General features: G+C 37.2%; 2 protein-coding genes across 14 annotated transcripts in view; one reads left to right on the top strand and one right to left on the bottom strand.

Moving 5' to 3' along the window:
• The window catches only part of Rab30 (RAS oncogene family member Rab30), a 44623-nt gene extending 39938 nt beyond the window's left edge, over window positions 1-4685 (top strand). For all 7 annotated transcript variants that reach the window (XM_086982152.1, XM_086982316.1, XM_022788593.2 and 4 more), the window contains 2 exons: window positions 1092-1260; window positions 1474-4685. In XM_086982152.1, the coding sequence (XP_086838278.1) occupies window positions 1092-1260; window positions 1474-1558 (254 nt within the window). In that variant the 3' untranslated portion in view covers window positions 1559-4685. The remainder of the gene's footprint in view (window positions 1-1091; window positions 1261-1473) is intronic.
• A 440-nt stretch (window positions 4686-5125) lies between these two features.
• On the bottom strand, window positions 5126-12801 carry Ddrgk1 (DDRGK domain containing 1). 7 transcript variants are annotated; one of them, XR_015322512.1, is made up of 11 exons: window positions 12583-12801; window positions 11621-11853; window positions 10511-10667; window positions 10100-10185; window positions 9810-9917; window positions 8991-9068; window positions 8412-8536; window positions 7930-8038; window positions 7159-7362; window positions 6798-6834; window positions 5126-6047 (listed from the first exon to the last, which is right to left on the bottom strand). XR_015322512.1 is itself a non-coding variant. In XM_022788591.1 (9 exons), the coding sequence occupies exons 2-9, from the start codon at window positions 11756-11758 to the stop codon at window positions 7285-7287; spliced, it is 879 nt and encodes a 292-aa protein (XP_022644326.1). In that variant the 5' UTR covers window positions 11759-11853; window positions 12616-12800; the 3' UTR covers window positions 7076-7284. The 7 variants fall into 7 exon arrangements, 1 of the variants encoding a protein (XP_022644326.1); XR_002670410.2 differs by having other exon boundaries at window positions 12616-12800; XR_002670412.2 differs by lacking the exon at window positions 12583-12801 and adding an exon at window positions 12283-12412.
• Window positions 12802-13814: the final 1013 nt, after the last annotated feature.

The following is a 13814-nucleotide window of genomic DNA, read 5'->3' as shown; positions in this document are numbered from 1 at the left end:
GAGCTAATTCAGTGATGAGTCACAGTTAAATGACATATTTAGGCGCCTTCGGACACTTTGTAGAGATGTAAACCTAAATGGAAGACTAACGAAACTAATAAACCCGTCATATGTGAACTCGAGGTTAGGCGAGTCATGAGCTGTAGCCAAGTTTCAAAAGAGTTTACTATGTTATGTCAGCAAATTTTAGAGAAACGTTTTACGCAAGAAACTGCTGGAATACGTTCAATCAGACACGTATTTTGCGAGCAACATTTTATTGCATCGAAGATATTGATGGCTTATTTTAAGAAGGGTATGAACTAGCTGTCTTCGTAAACTATCCGTATCTTATGCGGTGAAAAACCACAGTAGTTTCTAGCTTTAGAACTTACGATCTTTTCAGGATAAGGCAACATGCTTTGTCTTCCATTATCGTTTTTTTTTTTTTATTAAACCAACATAGATAGCACAGTCGGAAGTTTTTACTCATTGTACACGACAAAATAAAACAACCACGCTGGTTTGCTATGAACTACTTTCATTCTGTTGTTTTATAGCGCGGCTGACGTGTGTGCTTGCGTGAGAAGGGAAATCACGCCCAAGCTTAACTTTTCTTTATAGGTAAAACATAAGCGAGTCCTGCTATTCAGCCGTAGATACATGAAAGCAAATGTATATCCGGAAAAAAAAGATGCTGTCCTAGAGTAACAAATAACTCATGAAAAATGACATGCATATAATTAATATATGAAGATACGGCTGGAGACTTATATTGCTATTTACTGTAGTCAGAATTTGCAGCGGTTTAGCCGGCTACTGGACACGCAGTTAGATACCTTCAAAAACGTAAACACCGGAACTATGTTATACAGCTTACCGTGTTCATTGCCACCGTTAGCTTGACGAATAATAAACAATTAAGTTGTTTAAATAGACAAAGCGAATTTACACGGCTTGTCAGCCTTATTATCGTTACTACCATTATTATTGTCATGCTTATACTGTATTATCCGAGGTTGGAAGCGATCATGCTTCCGAACAACGCTTTGGCCGTAATTGAAAACAAACGCAAGCTTCAACTGAGCGATAATGTTGTTGTTTTGTCGCAGGCAATAAGATTGATCGTGATGACCGAGAGATTCCAACGCATATTGGCGAAGAGTTTGCACGCAGAAACGATATGTACTTTATTGAGACTTCTGCAAAAGAAGCCGACAACGTGGAGAAGCTCTTCACTGAAATTGCGCACAGACTTACGCAGGAGGCCCGCGCATCCAGGTTGCAGATCATTTCGATTTTTAGTTCTTATCGTTTGTTGCTGAACTCAGCGTATTGAAAGAGACGAGTTTGGAAATTAACTGAATATATGGAAGTATTAAAGCTCTGCTTGAAAATCCTGCTTGAAAGCTAGAGTGGTAGGCGTCCGCGTACATATGAAATATTTTTAGATAATTGTATACTCAATTTATTGCATCTGACTACGCTCTACAGGTATTCAACGTCCGGCCCAGCGGCGCCCGAGCTCAGCCAGTATCCGAGCAAGAGCGATAACGCCTGTTGCAAAATAATGCAGTAATTTTGTTTGTTATTGCTACTTATTACTAATGCTGCTATTATTAATATTATTATTATGACAATGGATGCGGTGAAGATACACATTTGCTTGGTTGATTGGTGCGATGGAATAATTGCCTAAAACAGTAAATGGTGACGGCAGTGATGATCATCGCGGCAGTGCTTTATGGTGATTCAGTACTGCGCAGCCGTTGAATCGCTATATAAGACTGACGGCAAATACTGGGTAATCCCAAACCGTGTTGAGTGTCTGTCTGCATAGATACTGTCTTTTTAAATACTGACGATCTGCGCCTCAGAAAAGTTTTCTCGTGGCGTAAGGAAAAAATAAAGAAGTTAGAGAGATAGAGAGAGAGAGAGAGAACGAGAGCGAGCGAGCGAGAGAGAGAGAGAGAGAGAGAGAGAGAGAGAGAGAGAGAGAGATAAACACGTGATAGACGAAATGCCTCGTCTGGGGAGGGCCAAATCTCGCTTTGTCTGCGCACGACTGCGCCGATGTCAATGCCGATTATTACAGATGATGGAGGATAGCCCCGTTAGCTCGACATTCCTAGCTGGCTCAGTTTTTTCCATTAAGCCCTCTTCATTAAAATTCTCTTGTGTAAAGGCCTCTTGAGGGTGCTCCCATTATAAACTTTTTCGAACGCTATAATGTTGTGTGGAATAATAAGTACAGTCTTACATCCGCACTCTGATACATCTGCCGAAACCAATTAGTTTGCTTATAACGAGAGGGAATTCGCCGAGAGGTGACGGCACCTTGCCGTGCTCCTTACTATTTGTAAACGGATTAAACCTGGTCGCCACCGCCGCATATAAATGTTTCAGTGAAATTCGCTGAAAACACAAGCAGGACGCTGTCAAATTCGTCAGGACATCACGATACAGAAAGGATTGCGACAGCTATCGCTAAAGACGATGAAACCGATTGGGATTTCTTCCATAATAAATCTGAGAAGCTGACCCTCAATCGATCAATGGGACTTGTGTTATTTATTGTGCAGAATCTGCTGCCATAAATCTCGGATTCAGTTTGATGTTGTATTTAATTAACCTATTTAACACCGGATTACCAAGTTGTTCGGACAGCAAGTATTAATTTGACGCATAATGTTTTGCCGCTTTTGCTTAGTATTTCCCTTATTTATTTTTTTACTCTACCGATGGTTAAGTCTTTTGTGCAGCTTGAACGCATTTTTTTGTTCTACAAGTTGTTTAAAGTGGACTTTTTTTTTAAGAATATAACAACCAAATGTAAAATGAAACAATGATATGATAGAGAAATTATAGGTTATAAACCAACTACCAAAAAAAATCTGACGATCAGTAAATCAAGAAAAGGAAGGCCATCTACATAAACGGCAACAACTTATGCGTCTGTCTCACAGAAATAAGAACAACCATTGCGAAGTATTGAAATATTAAGATGATACTCTTCAAGGAAGAACGACTGTGAAGCAGACAAGCTGATGTTGAGATTGTGACTGAACGAATCATGGAGGATTGAATGGATTCCTATCGACGATACTAGTTTAAAAAAAAAGGGCACTTTTTTAATTCCTGACTGCCGATTTTCCCACCTAAATGTCTCATCTGTGTATCCTACCGAGAATCTGCAACATGACAAAACACAGTGATACAAACGTATTAGAAAAATGTATATGCCTAACGTGAAAGAAATCTTGAAAACTTTCTATGAACGAAGTTCGATGAAGTGAGCTTCACTTTTGTAGACCATGATATATATGTAAGGACGAAAATATGAACTTGATTCAGATTCTTTCGGATAAAGGAAGATTTGATTACTTAAACAGCGGAAACGAAAAGAGGTATGATAGTTTACTATTGTTTCTCTTACTACTTCATATTGGTCTATCCGTTACTTAGGTTAGGGACAATAACTGAATGGTTGTTTTCCTGCTCGTTTACATTTACCAACGGTGACATACATACACAAATATGTACGTTTCGCTTTGGCTTTTATAGCCTCCAGTATGATAGCATTGATCCGCGTGGGAAAGGGATATTGTCGACTTTCGTGACTAAGTATTGATGGCAGTAGAGGTTGCCATTACCGCTTGATCGCTTATCTTCAAATCATGTGGTTCTCCGCACAATTGAGTTTTTCTTCTATAAAACGCTCTCTTTGTCATCGTTTAATTAACAAGTTCTTCTATGGTGGTATTATTTTACTTTATTCTATACAGTGTATCACTGTTATGTACATCACTGGCGTAACGCAGAAGCAAATTATGTGAAATGTGCTATTCGTTTTTTGTCGATCCGTTTATCTTACGTCGGCTTCTCAGATTTTTTAGTACAGTGAAGATGGAACTCCGTGTTGAGAAGAATACAAGATCAAGGACTTCATCATGCTCACGAATCGCTGCAACGAAAGCCTAGACGTTCTCCGTATCGTTTCATTATTTCTACTGTATTATTTATCATTTGTCAAACATGCTTTTGTCAAATATGCGTTCGTATTCTACTTCCACATGTTCTAGCATGCGCCGTTAATGACGTTGTCCCATTTGTTCAGCTGTCGAGAGTACGTAGGGAAATACTTAACTGTAGTAAGTCGATGATGAGCTACAATTGGAGAAGTGAATCAAATAGAGACAAATGACAAACGAGGAAACGACCTGAGGACTATCTGACTCTCCAGAGAAACGAAACCCTTTATGATACGAAAATGTTGTGTATATCTTCTTCGAATAACAGGATTACCATAATGAATATTCTTCGTGGTGAAGGTGTAACGAATGGGCAGTATTGTCAGAGGAGTGCCGGATCATTGTTGCTTCGAGAAATCAAGTAGTCAATAAATGTGGAAAGTAGAAAATATTGATTCAACTGAACAAACAAGGAAACAGACGGTTTTCTAAATAGAGAAGAAAACGATGCATTACGTACGAGTTCCGTGGAACCATGAGTTGACCATAATGACGCTTCATCAAATTTACGCCTGACCCGACTAAACTAGGTTATATATCATAAGACCAAAGCCAATTCATATATATATACATATACATAAGTGATGAAAAACCCCCCTCTCCGTGTGGCCACATCGTGGATACGACGATGCTAATCATAACAGCAAAAAATAATAAAACTTTGTATAGTATCAAGAGAGTGTCTTTTTTTAGCGTTGTAGTCAACAGTATAGAAGATAGGTAAGACCGAGTACGATAAATCGAAGATTACAGCTTACGTTAGCAGGCTGTTTCTTGCATGAGTTAATAATAATGATCACGATGGCGCGTTTCGCCGATTACTACATCCCCGATCTTCAGTTGTATGTGACACCGGAAAGATCCATAATTTCTAAAAGTCCTCACCGTGTACTCGAAAGACTAGATAATGGTACCTGGACCCCTACTTGTTGTCCTGTTCTGCAAGAACTTGAAAAATTTCGTTTAGGAGGAATCAAACAAAAATCCTAAATTATGGACCCCGAGTTTCCATATAATAAGAAAGACTCGAGGATATGTCATCTTTGTCCATCTGCCTGGTCTGACGAAATTTCTTTAACATATTTAATACGATAACTCAAAATCAATCTGCAACATTTGGAATGTATCTGAATTTAGGATTTATTGTTAAGTATTTTTTTTTTTTTGCAAACAACGAATCCGTTGTTTAGTAGCCATTTTGCAAAAATAAATTGGCTCCTTTTCTGTGTCGTTCATTATTCTGAGGTAACAATATCTATCCTAAAATTATGTAGTTGCGTCACGAGTTCCCCACATTTATGCCTGCGTATTTTGCGCATCAAGGTCGCAACAGTAGAAACATAACTATTTAAGCTGTGTGATGTGCTACATCTGTGTGATTGTACATGTGAAACATGTCTACATGTGACAATGTTTGTTGCTTATGGTGTAACTTGTTCTTCAAAAACTCAAACCTTTACTTATAAAGGTTTAAGCTTTTTTCATTCTGTTTCCGCAGTGCCTAATTCGTAGACGAACAACAGCGCGATGATCAAATGCAAACTAACTTCTTACTCATTTTCGTAGCTTCGTTTTACCGGCGTTTAAAAATAGCACTGCCGTAACACCGCTTCCATACGACGACCAGCAACATTTCACACGCCTTTATCTTAGCATATCCATGTACTTTGCTAGGTCAAAGGGCGTACAACTGTCATTATATACTTAACTAATTCATATTGCTGTACAAACACTTGAACAGTATCTGAGGATAATTTCCAGTAATTATTTTTTTTACCTGAGAACATTATATCTTGAAGAAGGTGTAATGTATAGTTAACGAAGGAAAATTATTTTTTTTTTTACTTTCATTCATGATTGACAGGCTTCGTCTAGGCCGATTATCGCTAACTTTTGCTTCGCCGTATGCGATTGTCATATATATCGGTAAAATCGAATAGTGCAGTAGCAGGACGCGTGCAGAACAACATAATGAAAAATATAAGTTATTTTGTCGATCCTGTTTGTCTTATCCAGAGTTTTATCCACACATGGTTCCTGGAATATACATAAAGAAGAGCGTAGGATAAGTGCACATGTGAGAACTTATAAGTTTCAGGGATAAACACGCCTGACGACTTGCTCGAAAACTTTTCTAGGTAATTCGGCTCTCCGAGAATTCTAAACAGAAGTGCACGACTCTGATGATTTTTCTGGACAAATATTTTTTTCAGAGACGGAAGGCGACATGGCTACCTGGATTGTACCAACCAGTGTTCAGATTCACGGACAGAGCTTGACAGAAGATGGACTAACTCTGTGTTATAGACCTATATAGACCACTGAGAGAATATTTAAATTTTATTCCAAGTTTTATCGGATTATATAAATTCGACAAACATAAAGGTTAATTCTATTCAACACAGTAATATATTCGTCTTTGATAGATGAATTGATCCCTTTTTTCTTTCACAATTCACAATGAAAAAGCGGCATTTCAATGGTCATTCATTTTTACGTAATATTACATGATGTTGATACATTCCAACTGGGTGCTGTCTACGACTGAGTGGTGGGACAAATAAATTCTTAAAGTGTAAACATCGAACTTAGTACATTGTACTATTAAATCTATGTTTTAACTTCGAGAAAATTCGACGTCTTTTTTGGTTGGTTCAGTCCTGAATTCAATGAACGAATTCTGAAATCTAGCATGGGCCTTTTTGTCGTGGTTTAATTGTTTTTACGTCGACATCGGATATATCGTCTACTGTTTAAGTTTTTAGATATTGTAGACTATAAACCAACCTGGCTTAAGGTTGCGCGCCTCTACGGTATACGTTTTCTTTGTAGTAGCAGTAGAACGAGTGAGTATCGTTCGAAGTGTGCCAGATAGGAGACATTCCAAAATCAAGTAGTTAGTAAACGTTGAAAAGGAAAAATCTCAAGTCAATTGAACAGAGGGAATGAAGTAGCACGACTGGAATTTCTATTCATAAACTGAGTTGTTGGAAACTCTGACTGCCATTATCAGTGTCATGTGAAGGCCCCCCTTTAAGAGCCAAAGTCTAGCAAAAAGACAATAATTAACAAACATGAATTTAAAATTCTTTATTTTTAAATGACGTACGTTCTTCATTCATTTCAATATATTACAGCAGGATTTTACCTCTAGTCACAGCTTAAAACTTTTTCCGTATCTCCCAGTTTCCTTCTACCTTCAAAGCTCCAAACTCTTTACTTTCGGCTAGCTCAGCAGTATAATATTGAGCTCTGTTGACACTTCGGCTATACTTTATGTAGACACGGACGCAAGGTTAATAAGACGATTGCTATTTTCGACGAGTTCCTGTATAGAAACGCGACCACGCACCTGCAAGGATGACAATGAAAAACCAGAATTTTCCCTTAATCGCGAACTTACAACGTAAAAATAGGAGCCTTTTCAAATTTCTAGACTGTGATCATCTCAACTAAACTTTGCTCAGGGCACTGATGACATCGCCAGTCATTTTAAAAAAACTTAGCCTCAAACAGTCTGGACCAACTGCAATCTTTTGGTCTATTTGCTTAAAACGTAAACTGAGGATTCTTCGATGACCGAACGCCTAGCATATATGTGTGTCCGAGTACGAAATATTGGGATATGGTTTGTTGTTGAGTATTTTTACAAACAACTAGTCAATTTTTCAAAAATATTTTACATTAATATATGTATATTAGCGTTCTTCCACATACCAGTTGTCATTTTTAGGCAATAATGTCATATATATAGGATTATGTTACTCCAAGAGTTTCTTTTGGCATCGTCTTTTTCGTTTTTCGACCAAATTGTTTCTATACCGGTCTCTCAAAAAATATTAACAAATTATACAATTTTTTTACTGAAAATAAAACTCAGAGTTCGACTGCCTCAGGCATTTTTTTTTAATTATCGTACCTTGATAAAACGAGCTACCTCATCCAGTTCGTCTCTAGTAATAGCGATAAATTTGCCTCGGTCGTCGATAACGCCGCATAGACTCTCATCTTCTAATAGACGCTGAACTCTGTAGAATGAAATTGGGTAGAAACGGGCAAATGAAGGAACGAAAACGGGTGCGGTTTTTGCAGAATTTTTATTTAATTTAACAACCTTTAAGTTAGACGGTTAGTGTTAATTCATTTACATGATACTTGAAAAAATTTTTTTTAGTACTATGTCAACTGACTATGTGGAAACTAAAGAACGTAGTTAAATACATCACTGTTTTTAGCTACGTCACGAATATCTTGCTTGTAACTGAAGGCAACTAAAAAGCACAAAAGTAGTTACGTGGGTAGATTCTTGTTAAGTCTAACTGACAATGAGTATATTTATTTCAAATCAACTCAGTTGTTTTATATTGACTTGAATGTTGCCAACAAATGATATCAACCCACCTGTCAATACAATCCTGCGTCTTCATCCTAAACTGAGCGGCAAGATTTTCAAGTTGGACAACTTTATGTTCATTGATATACGTGATGAACTCGTGCAACTTCTGCGACGAGTTAGGGTCGTCTTCCTAACAACAATAAAAAAAAAGTTTAGAAAAAAGATACCAAGAAAAATAAGAAACTAAGGATCACGCTTTTATTTACTGTATGGATGCGCATTAGAAACATATTTACATACTACTTCATATTAGAAACATACTACTTCAATGGCCATTTTTGGTTTAAATATTAGATGGTGTTTTGAACTTTAGAGTAAACAAACAATCAACTAGCGCTCTAAAAGGCAAAGTAAGTTGGAACCAGGCCTGCTACAGATATTAAGTAAGCCAAGATACTCTTTGGACTAACCGGAAACTAAAGCATCGAACATGAGTTACTCAAACTATGTATATAGACTAAGGTGTTGTAAGGCTACACTGATATAACCGGTACACTGACGCGATTTTGTGAAGGAATAATACTTTTTATAAGCCCCCTTTTATCTTTATCAGCAAAAAAAATTCCACTAAAAGCATTAGTTACCTGATCAAAGCCTTCTTCTTCAACGGCGAAGGCCGCCTTCATTTTCAGATACTCTTCGTGTTCACGACGTTCTTTCTCCTGTATTAAATAAACCTATTTACTTGATTGCAAGTTGTTTCACTATTAACTGTTGAAAAAATCAGGCAGGAGCTGCTTGTGTTTATACAATGATTAGAAAAATGAGAGTCATTCAGAGCAAACATTGTTTTCCAAAACCATTCACATAAACACCAATTATAAGACGTAGATAGTAGCGTCGACAACGCGAAACTGGAAAAACAGAGGATGTATAAACCATTCTAGGCTTGCAAGTGAGCCGCTAAATATATCTTTAATAATGGATCTTGAGCTGTTAACTAGTGCATCAGAGCTAGAAGTCTGGTCAAAGGAAAACTTAACTATCGGTTAGTGTGGATTATTTTTTAAGGTTATCGATGTTCTCACTTGAAAATATTATTTAAATAATGGTGATAAGTTAATAAGTTGATTTATCTCATATACACACTTATTATGCGCTAACAGTGGACAGTTTATTTTTTGCACTAAGTGCTTTGTTCTTTAAGCGATTTTGTCTTTCAGTGACTAAGGTAATTTCAGCAGCACGAACTTTTATATTCCCTCAAAATCACCATCGAAATTATTATACAAGAAGCGAATAATATATATTTAATTTTGGAGTAGGAATATTCGAACTAGCAAGCATGTACAGCCTATGTCTTTGTAAGACATCTAAAGATAAGTGCCGAGCATCACTGTAGAAGCATTGGTATGGTCTAATTGTTACTGATGCAGCGAGCAAGTAATCGCTGGTCTACGGACCTCTTTCTGTCTCCGTTCCTCTTCTTCTTTTTGTTTTTGTTCATCCTCCTTTTTCTGCTCTACTTTTTTGCGGTATTCGTCCTCCTCAGCCTGTTTCTGAGCTCGTTCCTGTAATGCACTCATCAGATGGTATACATGTGGAAAATCTACAAATTGAACTGCCAAGCTATTACATCTCTCGACTATTTTAATAAATCACTTTTCATGTATGTAAATACACTCAATATAAACTAAGAGTTTAGTAGTAATTTTTGTTAATACTTTTCTTATTAGAGACACCACTTCGTTACCTCTCTTTCTTGAAGCTCTAATTCTCGGAGGCGACGCTTTTCGGCTTTTTCCTCAAGTTTGCGTAATTTTTTGGTACCAACTTTCCCTATATGACAGAAAGGAAAAAAAAAACAAAATTCCACATTACATGAGAAAAGGAAAGAAAATCAAATTTACCTGTTTAATAATTTTATATAATATCATTCTATAAAGTTCATTTTGATATGGGAGCCTTCATCTCATCTTAGATTAATACATTCACTCGTAGGCCGTAAGTCCGATTGGTATCCTCAACAAGACCATATCATATGTCGTTCATAAGTGATATTCTAGTCCGTTAATATAGTAGCTTATAAGTTCTACATTCAAAAACCATTTTGTTAATTCAAGAAGTCACTGCAATGGTCATTTAAAATTACGCAACGTCTTACCTGTAGGCATATCAACGTCATTTTCTTCAAAAACTTCCCTTAAGCGTTCTTCTCGTTCCCGAACAGCCTCTTCCTCGAAGAGTTCACGAGTCATTCGGTTTCGGATGCCTCGAGCACGAATTGGACGTCGCATTACTTCGTCGTCAGCACGGTTCATCTAGGAACAATAAAAAATTTACACGGCAGAGCATTAATACCTGCCATAATAATAGGTGGGTAAATTATGGATCAATTCATAGGCGCCTGAACACAACGAGTATTTAATGCCGACAAAACGCAATCTTTTGTCGAATTGTGGCCATCTTTCAAAAAAAGATTTTCAATTATGAATACATTTCCTATCCGTAACATGTTGATTACCACAGACAGCGCTGATCCTTAGGGTTGTGTTGGCCCTCAGAGAAATCGCTCTTAATTTGCCAGCCTACTTATGGGCAACTTCAATAATAAAATTAGTGTGTTATATAATAAGCGATTGTTATTATTTTTCTAACATACAGGACGAAGAATTTAAATTTAAAATAAATTTGCTTTGATGCCCGAAATCATTAATCTACGTTATTGCCATTTTTTATGTGGCTTCTGAAAAAAGAACGCAAACTAGTCAACAAAGTTTATATTGAGAAGACTCCAAAATATATCAATATGACTTGAAAAACCAATTCTTATGTACCTGAATATTTATAGGGAAATTAACGGCTATTCTCAGCACTTTTGACGCTTATTAGTTTACACATACTAACGTTACTTGACGAACAGTTATTATTAAAAAATTATCTGCGGACGAAAAACAGCATCTTTGAGAATAGACAGTGTGTAGTTTGGGTCCTGTTTTGACATTGTAATCGTGGTAAATGACAGTTATATTGAACAAATACAACCGCCAGGAGAGTCGCTTTGAGCACATGCAAAAAATTTTGATATTTATTTTAGTTTAGGTAGAGTGTTAGAAACAACTCGCAGAAAAAATCTGGATTTAGATGCCCCGCTATATATAATAAAACGTTGTGTGCTGTCACGAATGAGAATTAACAGGTTTTATTCTGCCACATATAGGCCATTTAACTGACTCCCTGAAGATAGTTTTAATTGTAGATTTGTCTTACGTACTTGAGCAGGTCTGAGTCGAGGTCGATCGGGTGTGTCATCGCTGTTCTGGGACCTCCTAAGTAGAAACAAAAGTAAAAAGCCGATAGCAGCGATGGATATAACCGCTGCAATCGCTAGCAAAAGCGTGTCAGTCGGCATTGTTCGCCTTTATGAAGATTGTTCTTTGCGGCGGCTTGAGCGGGACGAAAATCTGTATATCCAGCTGGAATTATCTAAGTCAAAATCATTCGTTTCTGAAACATAAAAATTAAATGTATTTAGATGCTTTGTCTTCTAACTTACCTGCCACGTTTCAGATGCTAAAAAAGTTAGAAAACTTGATAACAAAAGTAGACGGCAATCTTACAAATCTTACATTGATGTAGATTTAGACTTTGGAGGCCTAGCTTTTTCAGTTGAACAATAGCAATAGAATGATGATAGTAATAGAAGAATTTGAGTTGGCAATTTTACAGTACTCAAAAATCCGACCCTGCCATAGCCTCGTCCTATCTTCATAGCTTCTAAAAGCAATTAACTAAGCTGCCATTTTGGGATAGGTTCCTTAACTCGTTAAAAAGTCTGTCAAAGTGAATTGCTATACGTTGTGACTAACTGAGCCGTAACCATGATTTTTCTTCATTTGCTACATTTTTCACGACGCGCAAATTGCACAAACAGACCTTTTTCCCTAAATATTATTCTATTTAACGCACTCCAGTAATAACATTTTTAGTCTACTCAATATGGTCGGCCTCAAATGCTTGCAAGAGGTTGTGCTTGTTTGTATATTGTGCAGTATACTTCGATTCAGTTATTACAAACTCATTCAATTTGTTGCAAGAACACTCTCAATATGCTTTGTTTTATAGTGTTGAAAATAAACAGTTTCCTCAAATAGCAAGACACTGGCATAATGCATAGTATACGCTTGGCACTGGTGAGGTATGCGTTTCGTCCTTAGATTCATTTAATTTGCTTGCCAGTGGAGGGAGAAGTAGCCCTTGTCAACTCACAATTCAGCGCTACTAGGATCACTTTGCCAGACAAAACAGCTGGTGCTCCCCACTGGCGCGACAATCAACAAAACACAATCAGTATAGTGTTGCGGGCTCTTCGAAAACACGGCCGACGGGTGAAGCCCACAAGTGAAGATGGAAACACAAATCGACACCTAAGAGAGGAACCGACACATATGCATCTGAGCCAAAATGTAAACATAACACAATAATGCTGTTCGAGCTATTCGGCTAGAGGCCGCAGAATTATTCCGAATATGATTCTCTAAGATAAAATGAAAGGTAAAGTTTAAATTGACTAGGGCGGTCTTGCAATTTGACTACGACGCTTCATATATCTACTTGCTATATTTTCGTTTCCTCTGAAATTGGAAAGGCATTTACGTTAAGATAAACTATGGGGTGTAAAAACCTGATACAAAAGCGAATAAAGTATCAATAGAAGTAAATCAAGGTTGCAGAGTGACCACTCTGTTTTCGAAGCTTTATTTTTATCACCTTTCCAAAATCTTTGGGACAAATCTGACCCTGAAAAGTACGACTACAACCATGATTTTGGTATATTGTCTCTTCTGCGATGCAATAGACATTTATTTACTGGAAATAAGCATAAGGTCTAGATTGGAATCAGCCAACTCATACTTCTTATTTGTTCTACATCGAAAGCCGCAGTTTTTATTATTCACAAAATTTTTTGGTCTATTAATTACAAGAGACGGAAGGTGAGTCCGGGTAGATTGAAAAAGTTCTAAATGTCTTTTGTGACATTGAAAACGCATCGTAACTCTAACTTAAATAGTACGAAATACCAAGTTTTCTTTAGAAGTATAGGTATTTTTTGAACCTGCAGGGGATCTCTGGAATTTACATTAGTCGTCAAAGACTTTGGAGCTAACCGTGTAAAAAAATCCGGATAATGAAATAGTAGTCCTTCTGGTTAACTTTTCTAGAGGTTTCGAGCTTTGCATCCGCTGCTGCAGTTAATTATTCTCCTAGACAGCTAGCTCCCAGCATGAAACGAAGCTTGTCACCATTCGGATTCATATATAGATTACCATGTGCAGATAAGTCTACTAGACACTATCATGGGGACTGGCTGGCGTGTTTGAATGGCCATATACCAGCGACTTCGGCGAGTCCACTTATCATTCATATATAATACATTTTAAATAACGTCGATTCTACGGTAATTTGGA

Source organism: Varroa destructor, unplaced genomic scaffold, assembly GCF_002443255.2.
Source record: "Varroa destructor unplaced genomic scaffold, Vdes_3.0 BEIS01000001.1, whole genome shotgun sequence".
Lineage (NCBI taxonomy): Eukaryota > Metazoa > Arthropoda > Arachnida > Mesostigmata > Varroidae > Varroa > Varroa destructor.
Note: the sequence above shows the minus strand (reverse complement) of the source record. Positions and strands in the feature narration are given on the sequence as shown.

Bases quoted from the DNA above. Each gene is read 5' to 3' on its own strand.
- Ddrgk1 (XM_022788591.1), bottom strand. From the start codon at position 11,758: ATGCCGACTGACACGCTTTTGCTAGCGATTGCAGCGGTTATATCCATC. The intron at 9,918-10,099 runs GTAACGAAGTGG...AGTGCATTACAG, and splicing joins TAGAGCTTCAAGAAAGAGAG to GAACGAGCTCAGAAACAGGC. The intron at 9,069-9,809 runs GTCCGTAGACCA...TATTTAATACAG, and splicing joins AGGAACGGAGACAGAAAGAG to GAGAAAGAACGTCGTGAACA.